The 16,060-nt window shown below is 47.2% G+C and overlaps 1 protein-coding gene across 2 annotated transcripts in view; it reads right to left on the bottom strand.

Moving 5' to 3' along the window:
• The window catches only part of THSD4 (thrombospondin type 1 domain containing 4), a 528,195-nt gene that overhangs the window by 440,565 nt on the left and 71,570 nt on the right, over nucleotides 1-16,060 (bottom strand). For both annotated transcript variants that reach the window (XR_012120776.1, XM_073212115.1), the window contains exon 4: nucleotides 4,605-4,963. Coding sequence is in view for 1 of the 2 variants with exons in the window: in XM_073212115.1 (XP_073068216.1) it covers nucleotides 4,605-4,963 (359 nt within the window). In the remaining variant the exon portion in view is untranslated. The remainder of the gene's footprint in view (nucleotides 1-4,604; nucleotides 4,964-16,060) is intronic.

The following is a 16,060-nucleotide window of genomic DNA, read 5'->3' as shown; positions in this document are numbered from 1 at the left end:
CCAGGTGGCCCCAGTTCTCGACCCAACCCTTCCTACAGGACCAGAGGTCCAGCTGGAACTCCAACACACTAACACCCAGCCCTTAAGCCCCTAGCAGGAGATACAGTCACAATTTATGGAGCACCCATTATGGACCAGGTAATATGAATGTATGATTTCATTAATTACTCAACAATTCCATTGATAGGTGTTATTATTCCTCTCATTTGAAAAATGAAGCCCCTGAGGCTCAGAGAAGTTAAGCTAAATTACCTAAGCTCAGGATCCTTGGGAGAGCTCCAGTAAATACTGACATTATTTCTCAGGCCTTCTGGAATGTGATTTGTAGGGTGTATGTGTGTGTTTTAATGAGACAAAGGTCTGAAATGGACTTGAGTCTGAGAGGACTCAAGAGGCTTCCAAATATATGCCAGCTAAGTCAATTCTATTTATTTATCAAAGTTGGGTTTAAATCCTACCTGCCCTGTGTAGTCCTCCCTGACTACTCCACCCTTCAAGGATTTCCCATCTTCCTGAATTCTGGGCACATCTCTACTGTTTTCCGGCACATGCGGTATTTTGGGCATTTGCCATTGATCCATGACCACAGTGTCAGGCCTCCAAGGAGAGTGACTGTGGCTTGCAATTTTTTTTTAATTCCTTTGGCACCTTGGACTAGATTCAAATATTTCCCTGGTTAGGAGGGATACCAGAAAGAGATGCTGTTAATGACTCCATGACATCTTACTATGCTGTAGTGACCACAATGGAGGTAGTAAGGTCTTGATAATATGGGTGAATGTTGAACCACTGCTTTGTGTACGTGAGGCTATCATAAGATTGTGTATCAATGATACTTTAATAAAAAAAAAGCTGTGCAAAAAAAAAGGAAGAAAGAAAGAGTTCACTTTTCAGCCTTGACTATCAAATTCCATCCATTTTTCAAGATGTGACTCAAACTATCTACCCTCCCAAAAGCTTTTCTGACCACACCTGTTGGAAGCAATCAGCCTCACTTTCAAAATATCCATTTCAAGAATACCCGTTTCAGTGAAAAGAACTTTATGCTGGACTTTGACAGATCTACTTAGAATTCTGGCTCTGTTTCGTCTGAACTCTGTGAGCAAGTTAGAGCCTCAGCTTTCTTGCCTGTAAAATGTGAATGTACCTACTTGCCTCATAGGGTCACATAAACTCTAAATGTTATAATGCGTTTGATACAGTGCCTGTACATAGGATATGCTCCAAAACATACATGTCTTGTCTAAGTTTCTAAAGAAGTGGTTTTCAAACTCTGGAGAACATCAGAAGCATTTTAAATGAAGCTACGTAGACCACACCACAGACCTACAAAACGGAGTCCCCATTGGACAGGGAGATGACAACGACTGGGCAGATCTACCCTTAACAAGCTTCCTCACCCCACTGCAAGTGATTCTGATATGTGCTCAATGAATCTGGAAAATTCTCCTGACACTACTTGATTCCCATATTCTTTTCCATGGAACCTTGAAGTTTCAAAGAGGTACTTCCAAACCAATGATTCCCACCCTTGGCTGTACTGGAATTATATCGATGTGTGAGCATAACCCCTAGTGATTTGGGTATTGGTTTGGGATGTGACCAGGGTGTCAAGATTTCTAAAAGATAGGCAGAGGATTTTAATGGTCAGCCCAGGTTAACCACCACTGGTCCATTTTCATCTGGTTTTATACTGACACCTCTGAGGCTTCAACCAGATCAGCTCAGCTTTGGTCTGTGACAAATGGAGCCTCCATCTAAGAATGACTTTGCAGAAAGTATTCTTATGCTTAAAAAAATGGTAGTTTGCAAACAGCTGCTCTAGCCTGTTGGTAAGAGCCTTCAGGCCCCCAACCTGGTTTTTATTCACCACTGTATCTGTCTCAGGGCCTTACAACATAGTAGATGCTTAATAAATATTTGTCGGAAGGATGAATGGTTTTGTTTTATTTGTTAACTGGCTCCAGTTAAGTTTTCAGTTGCCTAGCATAACAACCTCACAGTTCCTTAAACATCCAAGCTCTAACAGCCTTTGCCTCAAACCTCAAACCTGAAACAGAGAGCAGAGCAAACAGCCATCCAGAGAACATGCTGACATTTCTTCTGGGGTCACATATACTATGCAAGTTCTTAATGACTGATAAATATAAACAAACGTGATTTTTGTCAGCCAGGAAGAGAGCATGACATTTGTCGGCAGCATAGGCCTCCCAGGCTAATATTTAGATTGTTTCATCTGAAACTGTCAACTTATAAGAGCATGATAAAAACTTAGAGGAACTTTATAGTAAACAATAACTGGCCCCTTGTCAATAAGTCAGAAGAAAAAAATTTCCTGCTGCCAAAACACATGGGCCGGAATGCTTGCAGCCCAGGCCTGAAGCCAACTAGAGCCTGTTCCCTGGAGAGCTCTTCCAGGTTCTTAGGCAGAGGCTGAAGCAGAGGTCCCTGAGTATACAGGGGTCTGGGACTAGGCAGCACCTGCAAATCTCAGCTTTTCCATGGCCCTAGGACTCTGGGTAGGTAGTCGTTTTACCTCATAGGCCTCAGATTCTTTGTGTGTAACATCTACTTCCTCAGGTCCTTAGAGCATGTTCTGCCCAGATTCCAGTCCTAACTCTTCACATCCTAGCTGTGTGGTCCCGGGCAGAATACTCTACCTCTCTGGGCTTCTGTTTCCTCACTTCTAAAACGGGGATGATGTTAGCATCTATCTCATAAAATGGTCAGTGTAAAGTGAATAGAACAGTGCCTGGCATAGAACAGGCATTCAATAAACCTTAGCTGTTATAAATCTGCAATACTGAAACCAAGAAGTTTGAAAACCGAGTTTTTGTATTTCCTTTTCTTTTTACGTTTTTGTCAACTTGGTCTTCAAACTCATAGGGCAGCAGACCTGACCTTAGCAGACATAAAGATATTTATTTATGGTCTTTTTTTTTTATCCTACTTGATGTGAACATTCTGATGGTTCACCCTCAGGAACAATAATATGCTTGATTATGGGATGCTGCCCCACACCACAGAAGGAATGCCATTAATATGAGAAATAGGCCCTGAACTACTTTTCTAAATCTGAGCAGTGCTGAATTTTAAAGTGCACTGGCCATCAGCATTTCAGATAAGGAAATGGGGAGCTGCGTTATTATGGGGTTGTGACTGGCTGAAAGGAGATAACATTCAAGCCTCAAACTTTGGCAGTAGCAGGCCCTCGGTTGCAGAGTGACACTGGAGGCTACCTGGGTTTCTACACAGGAAGAGAGAAGAAAGCGTCCTTCCTCAGCTGCTCACTCTCTTATTCTCCCACTGACAGGCCGTGCCAGGCCTCAGAGTGCACACTTCTCCACTTCTTTCTACGTGCATTTGGTTCATCCTTCATAATTCAGTTGAAGCTCTTTCTCCGTGAAACGGTCCTCTTTTTCCAAACTCCTACTGACCAGACCTTGAAGAGCATGTGGCTGGAAGGGCGTATGATTTGCATCTCTTCTCCTGCTCCAGGTGGCTGGCAGGGACAGCCTACAGCTCTGGGCTGAGGACTCTCAGGCAGCATCTAGCCACAGTGGGAAGGGGTGGCCATCAAAGCTGATGCGGCACTGCAAGGGCCCAGAGGGTTAGGCGGCCCACCTGACATGCCTGTGCCCTGCCTGGGGTGGCCATTAATTTACCTTGACAATGAAATGATACATTTGTTAAGCATAGAGAGCATATCTTACACTTTTTGTTCTTCTTGTAAATGTTTGCATCTTGTTAATATTTTTGTATTAATATTCTCTCAGAAACTGTCAAGGACCTGGGGCACCCAACAAAGACCGAATGAATGCTGGCTAATCTGTAAGTATCAGTAGATTAATTCACTGGCAATCTGTTCTCAGCTCCTGCAGTTCCATCTTTCCCATGGGCAGTGCCTAGTTTGCCATATTTACACCAGCCTAGCTATGGGAGGCTCTTTTTTAGAGCTATATAACTATTTTGATGCCATTATTCAATTTCTAGAACTTATATTTTATTAAAACTCTAAAAAGAGTCTAGGTCCTTAATTAGAAATATCCTCAAAGCAGTGTGTTCACTCAAAATTCTTTGGAGGAACCTTCTAGAAAAGTTCCATAAAATCCTGAAACCTACAGCCTCGGATCATCTAAGACTCAGAATTCAACTCCTCCAAGGATTCAAAACTCTTCATGGGCACTTGGATTAGAAGACTCCTTGCATCCCCAGCTCAGATCCACACGGCCTGTGTCCAGGCCTCTCCCTTGCCCTCTGCACCAGGAGAGCCCTGGAACCAAGATCTTGGCACTCTGGATCCCCTCCCTTTGCCACCCCTCCACAGGGCTCCCCTAAGGTTGACGCCTAAGGGCCTCCTCAGGACCACAGGAAGGCGTGCACTGTGGGGGTTGGGGTGGCGAGACACATGCTCAGTGCTTTAAAAGGCAGCAAAATGGATCCAAAGATGAAAGGAGACACGTGGAGCCAACAATTCCTCCCCACCTGGCAGAAGCAAAGCATTAACCGTGCAATCTGTCCTGCAGGACAGCGCACATGGCCCGTCCAGGCAGGGACAGGAATGGGGACAGGGTTGGGCAGGCGGGATCCCCGAGGTTGTGTACCTTCTTTCTGCCGTGGGTTCGCGGCCGCGGGCCAGTGGGTTCCGGCTGCCCCGCAGCGCCGGGCCCTGGCGGCGGGCGTCGAGGCCCGCGGTGGCGCGCGGCTGCTCGCGGCTCCGGTGCAGGGGCACCGACGTGCGCACGGCGGACACCACGTGGCCTGCGAAGGCACGCGCGGGGGCTCCGGGCTGCCGGCCCCCGCGGCTGCGGTATGAGCCCGGCAGGCAGGGCCGCGTCTGCTCCATCACGCCGCCGCTGCAGCTGCGCGAGCAGGCAGACCAGGGCCCCCAGGCGCCCCACACGCCCGGGGCGCCGCCGCCGTCCTCCGGGCCGCCCTGGGCCGCCGCCATCCGCTGCGGGACCTGCGGAGACAGAGGCCGGTTAGGAGACCCGAACACCCATTCCTGCTTCACTCTCAAAGGCTTTGGATAACGTGGAAGCCTTCTCCGTTAGGCGTAAGTAGGCACGGGGTCACGGGGTCTTAGAACAAAATGAATATAATCCAGTTTGAGTTATATTTGTCTTTATACCAAAGCACTCATAAATATAATTTTATTTTTTTAAACGGAGGAACAGACATAAAGGCAAAAGTGCCTCGGGCCCACAAAAGTCAAAATGCAGTCCTTCGTTTGGGTGCCTTGGCCTTAGAGAGCTCAGCATGGTGCCCTCACCTCTTTGCCCTCCGGTTTAGAGCCTCAGGATTCAGGCCAGAGCGACTGGGCTTCCCTTTAACTGCTGCGGAGACCACGCGTCCCAGGCCTCCATGCGGGATAGGCCATGGGACACCACAGTCTAGAGGCCCTGCTCTAGCGCCAGACGCCTAGGGTCACATCCCTGCCACCACTTCCAGCAGTGTGACTGGGAAGTTCCTGAACCTCTGAGCCTCACTGTGTCCGGGAGAAGGACGGTACCTCCTCATGGGGATGTAAGATGTAAGTGGGGTCAGCCATGTGCATAGCGGGGAGCATGGCCCTAAATACCTATTTGTTAGTAACCACAATAATAGTTTTTCTTGCTTCCCTGGTGAATTAGAAGAGGTGGAAAGTGTCAAAAAGTTTTAGAGTTCTATCCAGAGGGTGATTCTCTATTCCTACTCACTTAAGTGGTCATGTCACAGAAACCTGCTATGCAAGGCCAGGGTGCTAAGCCTGTGTTCACTGTTCATTATGCAGACATGCTCTGGGCAGACATGCTACACCGTGGGGGGAGAAGCACCCCAGATCCACACAGATGGCCAGGGCCCAGCAGCAGAACTCTATGCAGTTAGTATAAGGGTGGGGGAGGCCACGGCGGGTCCCTGCTGTCCTGGCTGGGTGGGGTGGGGACGGGGGTGGGTTAAGAAGGCCTTGGAGGGAGAATCGTGGTAATAGCTGTAATTCCAGGCACACACGCAGTACCAGATATCTTGTGTAATCTCCAGTCCCTCACGGCGGCCCTGGTTACTACCATTCTCACTTTGTAGGGATGAGGTTTCTCAGCTGACCTGGGACCTGCCGCAGTTGTCTGGGACCTGGGACATCGCCACAGCGGGGTTTGGACTCGAGTCTACCCAGCTCCCAACACCTGCGGCTGCGGCGCTCCCTGCTCCCTGCCCAGCTGACAGCTGCTCTTGTCCTTCTAGATCCTTCTCCTGGAACATCCTACCCGTGCGATTCTTCCGTGAACCTCGGGCTTCCACCTGAAGTGTAAAAATGCCTCCAGATTACCTTGGCTTTTTAAATTGTTTTTAGGTCTTGGTTTTTGGCAGCATTGCTGGGCCCAAGAGCCCAAGGACCTTTCTCAGTTTTGTTCTTTCTCTAGTGCCTCTGTGCAGTGAGAAGCTCCAGGGATTGTCTTCTTGGTGGCACAAACCCAAGAAGGCTGAACTCCTTCATACTCCGTGGAAATGAGAGATGGAGCTAAGATCACCTTAGAGGGTGGTGGTGAGGACTTGGTAAGGGAACCCAGCTGGTGGGCCTGAAGGAAGCGCTCTGTGTTAGCCACTGCCGTGGCCAGCACTGCGGTCCCTAAAAGGGACCGGCGAGTCCTTGCCCTCAGGTGATCAGTCATTCTGAAGCTGTGGGGCTTAACTGCGACCACCTTCTTTCCGCTGTTCAGTTGTGTTCAACTGTGCCATTCCAGGGCACAGAGTGGTCTCTGGATGACCTTTATAGTTGAAGTGGGCTTCCTGAAGTTTCAGGGAGTAGCGGAGGCAGGGTGAGTGGGAGAGCCGAGGAAACCCAGGGAACAAACAAACCTCTAACCAGAGGGCTAAGCCCACAGTTGGATGTCAGCCAGCCAGCCTATGGGAGCCATGTTCAGAGAGCCAAGGAGAGAGGTCAGAGGTGATGTGGGGTGGAGCCAGCGGGAGATGGGGTCAGAGCAAGGGCAAGACAGAAGGTTCGGTGGCTGCACTTCCTTACCGCCAGTACTTGTGCAGCGAGGAGGTGGGGGATGGGCACACAACCAGCGAATACCCTCAACTCCTCAGTACTAAAGTGGGGACCCAGGAGAGAAGGCTTTTTGCCTGGTTATAAATACAAAACAAAACAAACAAAAACAAGCTTTTGTTCTTTCTTCTCCTCCTGTACACCTCTTGATTTATTAATATGAAACTGATGGTGGGATTCTCTGAAGTGGTTGGAAAAAAATGTGCCTAATGAGGCCACAGTCTTGATGTATAAAGTAATCCCTAAAGTGTGTGTAGTGCTTGAATAGTGGCCCTCCCCAAAAGATATGTCTACGTCCTAACCCCCAGGACTCGCGAATATGGCTGTAATTGGAAAAAGGGTCATTGGAGATGTAATTAAGGATCTTGAGATGAGATCATCCTGGATCTTCCAGGTGGGCCCTAAATCCAATGCCAAGTGTCCTTGCAAGACCCAGAGAAGGCCATGTGACCCCTGAGGCAGAGACTGGAGTGACACAGCCACAAGCAGGGGTGCTGGGAGCCTGTAGGAAGGCTGAAAGAAGCAAGGAGGATTCTCCCCTCGTTCCTGGAAGGAGCACGGCCCTAGCAACACCTTGATTTTTAACTTCTGCCTTCCAGAATTGTGGGGGGATACATTTCTGTTATTTTAAGCCATTGAGTTTGTGGTGATTTGTTACAACAGCGCCGGGACACTAATGCAGTGTCTTGGTACTTGCAGGATGAGAAAGCAAAGCGGACAGGCATTCGCTGAGCACCTTCTCTGTGCAGGGCACTGCAAACAGGCCATGCGCATAGAGATGGGCTGATGGCAAAGGCAGCTCTAGCTCCAGGCTACACTTCACAGGGCCCTTCAGCTCCCCTGGGAGGTTGGTGTTACTTTGTCCCTTTTACAGGAAAGTAACAGGGACTCTGAGAAGCTGTTTGACTTGCCCATGGTCTCAGGCTAGTGAAGGCACAAACAGGACTGAAACTGAGGTCTCCCGATTCCTCCTCTAGGGTTCTTTTTTTCCCCTCTGCAACATGTTGCCTTCCTGCCTGTTTTGTTGGTGGAAGCAGACCGGTAAAATGAGTAGAAATAAATCCACGTTGATAGTTCCAGTAGAAGGATAACTGAGATAAACAAAGCAGAAGTATATTTCTGACACAGCTGGGGATTTCAGTTATCCACGACGTCCTGATTTCTCATTAACACAGATACACTAAGGCACTGTCTGTGATATTTGCATGTGGATTAGACATGCAGCTATACTAAAAATCCACTTCCTAGAACTAATCCCACCCCTAATTTAGCTCCCCTATTGCCAAATTGGGCAGGGTCCCCGGGGTGGGGGGGGGGGGTAGAAAACACGAAACCGCATTCCATCCTATTCTATTTCATAAGAATTCTCTAATTTATAGCTGAATTATGGTGAATGACTTGAAATTCCATCTCTGTCCCATGGTGGGAATCCAACCACAAGCTCCAGACATGTATTTTTATAGTACACAGCCAGAAACAGAAGGAAAGAGAGAAAAACAGAACGAAGGGAGGGAGTAAATGCAGGGAAAGAGAAAGGAGAAAGAAACAAGTCAAAGAAAGGAAGGGAGGGAGGAAGGGCTTTGGATGGCTGAGCCGCCCAGCCCTCCCCCCTGCAACCCCCCCACCCCCCCACCTCCACTCCTTCCCAGTCCCCGGAACCACCCTCCATCCTCCTTTTTTTTCTGATAGTCGAGGAGTCTTTTGTGAGGCAAGAGGGGACAACTTTTAAGTGTTCTGAGATACAATAGTCCTGAAATGAAGAGTAAAAGCAAGACCTGGGTTAGTGCTAAGCAGCAAAACCGAAGACTGAATCATGGTGAAGGCAACACAAAGCCATATAAATTGCTGCCAGAACATCGTTCCTTCCCTAATGTAATAGGACGTGTAAAGACTGAAGCAGAAAACTGAGGCGCTTCTTTCTACAATGCAGCCTACACGACCGATCTTCCTCACTTACCAAGAGTTCTCACAGATCTGTAAGAAAAAAGACAAGACGACCCAGTGGAAATAGGGATGAAGGGCATGAACGGGTAGTTTATAGTTGTTACAGACTGAATGTTTGTCTCCCTCAAAATTTATGTGTTGAGGCCCTGACTCCCAGTGTCAAGGTATGTGGATGTGGGCCCTTGGGAGTTAGGTAGGTAGGGCCTCCTAACAGGATTAGTGGCCTTATAAGAAGGAGACAGAGCTCCCTCTCCCCCGTGTGAGGACACAGTAAGAAGCCAGCTGTCCACAAGTCAGGAAGAAAGTCCTCACTGGGGAACCAAATCTGCCAGCACCTTGAACGTGGACTTCTCAGCCTCCAGAACTGGAAGAAATAAATCCTTGTTGTTTAAGCCACCCAGTCAATAATATTTAGCTATGGCAGTCCGGGCTGAGTAAACGCAGTATATGAAAACTGGTTAACATGGCATGTAATCAAATACAAGCAAAATAAGACAATGAAACTCCATTTTATACCGTTAGGTTAGTGAAGATTTTAAAGTTTGACAGCTGATATGGGAGTCTAAATTGTGGCAACCTCTTCAGAGGGTACTTTGCAATACCTATATAAATAAAACCTGAAATACACATACCCTTTGGCCCAGTCATCCACCTATAGATATACTCAAAATAGTATATAAAGTCATATATATCCTTTTATTATATCATTCTTTGTAAGAAAAAAAGAAATCTGGGAACCAACCAAAATGTCCATTAAATGAATGGTTAAATGAAATCTTTAACCATTGGTCAAATGATGGAATATAAGTTATCTGTTAGAATGAGGTAGATTTATATATATTATTGTAGATGCTCTCCATAATATATTAATTAGTAAAAAAAAAAATACCAAGAAATATAACAGTATGTAGATGCCGAATCTGTTTATAGCTGTCTGTCTTTAAGCATTAGGTTGAACATAAACACACGCTGGTATTTGCTCTCCGGGTATTCTGCTGTAAGGGAAGGAGTGGGTACTGGGGCTCATATGCAATGGCTTCAGCCTTCCATAAAAGACCTAAGATCTGCCACTAATGTGCCAAAGAAGGAAAGAGACGAACCGGAACATTACAGGAAGAAGAGGCCATTAGGATAAGCAAAATATCCTTTATCTGCCGGAACTGCTTTAACACAAGCTCAACATCTGATACAAGATTCAGTCCAAGAGTTTTCATTTCCAATTTGCCCATGTGGTCACCGAGGTACAGTGTCCTGGTGGGTGAATCACAGCCTTCGAAAATACATATTAGTGTCAGAATAATGCAAATCTGATGGTGGTGTTGTGTAGATGAAATGAAGTAACGAAGTGAAGCATCTACACACTACTTGTCACCTAGTAAAGGCACAGTAGACACCCGTTTGTCCCTTCTTTGGAAACACTCACCTCACCAGTCAAAAGTTTTATAATGTCTAAGCAGACCCAAGCCTCGAACCAAATTGGTATTCTCTCCGTTCCACTGGAGGTTTTGAAGGGTGGGGGTGGGGTGGGTGTAGTAGGAAGAGGACAGAACTACAAGGGAAGCTTTTGCAAGTCCACATACCAGGCCAGGCCCCTTCTTTATCATAGATCATGACCCATCCTGCCCGGGGTGAGGCTAAGGTCATGGGAGATGTGTATTTTGGCTAAAATCCTCCAAGCCTTCTAATATTGCCTTCGGGGTTTAAAAATGACTGCTTGAGATTATGGCACCTCTCTAAATAGTCACTATGGTGCAAGAGCCATGGAGCAGGAAAAAAGGTAAGCATTCAGAGAAACAGGAGAATCAAGGTAGTCACATCCCTATTTAACTCAACTTGGGCTGAGCAAAAGAGGTCATGGCAGGACTAGAGGGGGGATGGAATCCCCCGAAGATTTTGGGTTTGGAGCGAGATACTGTAACAAACAACACTTTGGGATTGGTTGCATGGAGGTTAACTTAGGCAGGGATGTTTGTGTAAGTGTATACTGCTGATAAAACGTGTGTGTAGGACAGTCTGGCAATCATTCCTCTTTCCCTGGGTCCTTCAGGAACCCAGCCCTTCTCACTGGATGAAGCGTGGTAGGAATGTGTTCAGGGGACCTGCTGGCAGACGCCAAGGTAAGCAGTGTGGGGCAATCTGACACTCCCCGCCTGGAATTTCAATCTCCAGTCAAGTGGCAAGAGACCACAGGTGGCTTTGGGTCCTTCATCCTCACCCCACCATGTATGTTCTGAGACCATTTCTGTTGCTCTCGCCTGTGCATCAGTGCCCACCTGCTTCCAAGGCTGGCTTCAAAAAATTCCCCACTCCATATGTTACTCTCCGTTGCTTGCACTTAAGAACCTAAGTGACATCTGAATGATTGCAAACATTACAATATTCAGATAGAGTGTGGTAACTGAGATAATGCGAAATAAGCCAGGTCTACCTTTGGTGCAGGACTTGGAGGAGAGGAAGTAACGACTGGGATGACCAAAGGTGGTCCAGATGTGGCAGAAGCCTCTGAACTAAAGGAATTCAGGGCCTGAAGATTCATACTGTTACCACAGTCGGTATCACCAGAACCAACATTTCCATGAAACAGGGTGGGCTGAGTGAATAAGGAAGTTCACAGGGACAGAGCAAATGAGTTTAGAGAAGAGCAGGCGAAGCAACGATCCAAGTGATGGCGGCTATGTTCCATTTCATCAGAATCTTTTTAAGGGGGGTGAATATATGTGACCAAAATAGAAGGATAGTCCAAAAAATCAGGGCTTAATGACTCAATGAACTATCATAATCATGAACAATGTAAAGCAATTTGGAAATAGTCTTGTAACGTAATATTAAGTGAAAAATGCCAAACACAAACTTGTAACTATGGCATGCTTGCAATAATGTAAAGATTCTGTAGGCATATAAACAAAGCCTGGAAGGGGACATGGAAAAGTGGAAACATACAATCTGTTATTGAAGCTGGACCCAGGGTAAGTTTTCTTATAATTTAAGAAAATTCAGTCATGTTACAATATTGCTTGCTCAATAAATAAAAATAAATAGATAAAATGGAGAAAGATTCAGAACAGATAGTGGGGATTGGGATGGTAGTTCCTGTCACAGAAAGCCCTGGGAATTTCTCATCATCACCAGTAGATCTGTAACTATGAAGAGTTCTAAATGTTTTCAATGTATTTGGTTTTGGTACTAATGTGAAATCACGTAAGATTTCACCGGCTTCTAATTTTATTTCTACAAAATTAAACCCACCATCTGTTCTTAATAGAAAATGAGTCACATGCAAAGTCTGAAATTCTAAAATCTCCTTCTAGAAGAGGCTGGAAAAGGTAGGTTTGGTTTTAGCCACATAACCAAGTCAACACCCGAAAGCAAACATTAAAAAAATACACCTTTGAGTTTGAGCCCAGAGAGCAAAGTTTTGGAAAGCTGAGAGTAAGCGAAAGCAGGAAACCTGGAGCTGGCAGTTCAGCTAAAGCATCTATTACCTGGGGCCCTGTGCACGAGCGTCAGGAGGTGGTACACCTGGAGAAAGAAGCTCTAAACTCGAACCAGATCTGTGTGAAGCACCGCCACGATGGTTTTCTCTGAAACCCCAATTCAACCTTACATCTTCATCATCTGTTTTGACTCTGACACAACACATTGCAAAGGCCCATAATCTTAGTTAAGTTCTTGGTCTAATGTTAACACCAGTAGCTGCAAAACAAATATAAGAACCTCACAAATATGGGAGACTGGAACAAAACATGCTCAGCCCTTACCACTGCGTCAGAATCCCCCACATGGTAATTTATGTAGAAATGAGTTCTACAAGTGCATTTCAGGAACCGTTCAAAGGACGCATTTACACGAAACCATGCCAAGGGAGGAGAAGGGAGTCGCGGCCAGGGCAGAGCTAGAGATACGTGGAGAGAGAAACACCAAGCCTTAGATAAAGCGTGAGCCATATGGAGGGAAAAAGCACCGATGTGCGGGCCCCTGAAGCTAAGCAGGTGTGAGTCTGGTTACCCTGCAAATTCCAGCTCTGCCTGGCAGGCCCTAATGCCCTCTCTCAAAACCTGGTCCTCCCAGTTGCTGAATCCTTACAGTATATGATCTCAGGCACATCAAACTCCACCATATTCATCCCCACACATATTGATGATATACTCTGACCCAAACACTGAAGAACAACACAGACATACCCTGGTCCTCCTCCTGCTAGAGAGATGTTCTTCTCCATGTGTGACCTACAGGGTACCTGCAATCCAGTCCATCTCACATCTACTTGGGACACGCAGACCCCTGGCTCCTATACCAACCCTAGTGAATAAGCCCCTCGGGGGTGGAGCCCAGGGAGATGCATTTGAGGCAAGCTTCCCCAGGGATTTGAATGTGTCCTCAAACTGGAGGTCACTGGTCACTGGATCCTTCCAGGTTAGACTCAGAGAGGAACACACTCAACTGGGCTTACCGTCCAGGCCTTGGGCCTCCGTCGCACACCGCTACCTCCCTAACGTAAAATGCTCTAGCCACGTTATTCGAACCCCTCCAGTTTCGTGAATCCCTCCTGCTGTTTGACCTACTCCTTCCACATCTGCCATTCAAATTGAGACAGGAAAACCTTCATAGAATAATGTGTGTCTACTGTGGGATTCATGCCAAGCAGACTTCATCTGAAATGTACTTTTAATAAAAAGAAATACAGCAGCAAAAGGAATGATGGAAAGATGAAAGAAGAGCCAGAGGAGACTCGTGGGAAGCCCCAGACCAGCTCCTGTGTTCTGCTCCCAAGTCTGCTGCTACTCACTTCAGGATCTGGGGCGAGTTGGTCTGTGACTCCGGACCTCAGTTTCCATATCAGTAAAATTAGCTGGTTGGGCTTGGTGAGGGCCGGCGGCCCTTCCAGGGCTAACAAGCTCTGATTTTTCCTGGAAGAGTACTTACATTCCTTGCCACGTATCGATTTGCTTCAAGCACCACAACAGAGAGAGGCAGTCCCACAGGTTGTGCTCAGGGCTTCCCACTGCCAGCAAAGAGCTGGCTTTAAGCACAGATCTTCCCTAAGTGCAATGCAAAGGAGGCCTGGAGATGTTTCCCTAATAGTCAAGGGAGGGCCCAGCCGGAATGATGGAATAAGGTAAATATTTGGCTGTGATCTGCATAATCAGAAACACTCCTGCTTCTGAAGCTGACCTGACTCTTGTACCACCAGCCACGTGGAAATCATCCTTGGCTGTAACTAGAAAATAACGCAGAGCGTGATGTGCCTCGGTACCAAGTCTGCCTCGTGTGGCTGCACAGTTACTCAGGAAGCAGAAGCAGATGTCTCTGCGTGCCATGTCTGTGTGTGTTCTTTTGTTCAGTGGCTAGTCCATTTGGCCTCATGCTCTCAACAGCAACTGCCTATCTGCAGCCCAAGCCAACCAGACAGCCAAAATAATGAGTAATTCACCTAATAAAGAGTGCAGGCTTCTGGACCCAGAGCTGACTTGGGAACAGCAACCTTCCAGCCAAGAATCCTGCCTGGTGATTTGGCGATCTGCATCTGGGTTAATGTCTAGCAGTCCCCAGGAAGCAGCTGGAAGCAGCAGGCTCCTGTAATTCCAAAGCATTGCCCTGGACCTTGCCAGCAGCCAGTGCAGAGCAGAGCACACACAAATACTCTGCTGAAGGAATGAGGCTGCCAGTGGCCTGAGACGCAACCCTGCCCCGATTCCTGCCCTCTGTCTTTCCCTTGCCCATTCCAGCCAACCAGTGCCTCTAAAACTATTTCCTTGAAATCTAGCCCTACTGTATTACTTTCTTGCTCATCATTCTCTTGAGTTCTCACTTTCCAAAAGATGAGATACAAACTTCCAGCTCTTTCCAGCTTCAGTTCCACCACTGCTCTCCCAGTGCTCACACCATGAGTGAAGCAGGATGCGCCCTTCCCCCCCTCCTGCCTTCACCCTGCTACTCTCTCGGCTCCAATGCTCCCTCCCTTCTCGCCTTCTCCTCTGCCTGTGAGCTCCTACTGAGCTCCAGTGACCTTTCCCACCCAGGTCAAACGGCCTCTCTCCCATGCTCCCGGGCCACTGCACACGTCCCTCTCCACAGCACTTACCACCTGGTGCCGTAAGCGTCTGTGTACATAACCATCTCCCCGGTAGGCTCCCCAGGGCGGGGATTATGTCTTACTTGCCACTCTCTCACACAGCACTTCATACAGAGCCTGTCACCTGGCAGGCCTCAGGAAATATTTGATAGATGGATGAATGAGCACCAGGGATGAATGGATGACAAATGTACCAACTGCTCGGTTTCCTGCCCGCTTGATTTGTTGAACGTCAAACACCTCCTTGCTCCACATCAGCACATGTCAAAGCTATTCAGCCACTTGGCTGGTGATCTCTCACACCTCTACTGTCTTCCTTTCTCCATGCGTCTAAATGACAAGAGGCTGACAATCCAGTGACAGTTCTCGTCTAATTTCAAGATAATACACTCAGTATTTGATCCCCTGACTATCTCCTGCTTGTTGTAGCTTTCTCTCTCCTTGACTCCAAGATACCATACTGTCCTGGTTTTTCTCCTAAACTTTAGCTGTCTTCTCCTATTTATTTAGCTGCTGCTTCTGTCTTCTCACTTCTCTTCCTTTATCTGCTCCTCAAATGTTAGGGTTCCATTCTTGGCCTTGCAGTCTTGTCCAAACCTTACACAGAAATACTGTAGCATCAGTACTGACCCTCATATTGACGTCTCCCTTACGAATGGAGTCCCAAACTCTCTCCAAGCACCAGATTTACATTCCCTATAACCAACTAGACATGTCCACCCAGACGATGCACGGGCTTTGCATACTCACAATGCCACCTACCCGGGACCTGAACACCTGCTCCATCTTCTGGTTCATCCAGAAGTGTTCTCATCCCCGACTGGCCTCCTCCAACTGGACACAAAATTCTGCCGGTTTTACCTCAGAAATATCTCAGGACTTCCTACCTAGTCACTATCCTTCCAACTCCCACATCCCTATTTCCAGAATTACATTCTTCAAAATCACATCATCCAGGTCCTGTGTGTATTGGCCTCCCTGAGCTCTTTGTGCTTCCAGGGCTACATCCAGTC

The sequence above is a fragment of the Manis javanica genome, chromosome 8 (assembly GCF_040802235.1).
Source record: "Manis javanica isolate MJ-LG chromosome 8, MJ_LKY, whole genome shotgun sequence".
NCBI lineage: Eukaryota > Metazoa > Chordata > Mammalia > Pholidota > Manidae > Manis > Manis javanica.
The sequence above is the reverse complement of the archived record's forward strand: the minus strand, read 5'-3'. Positions and strand labels throughout refer to the sequence as shown.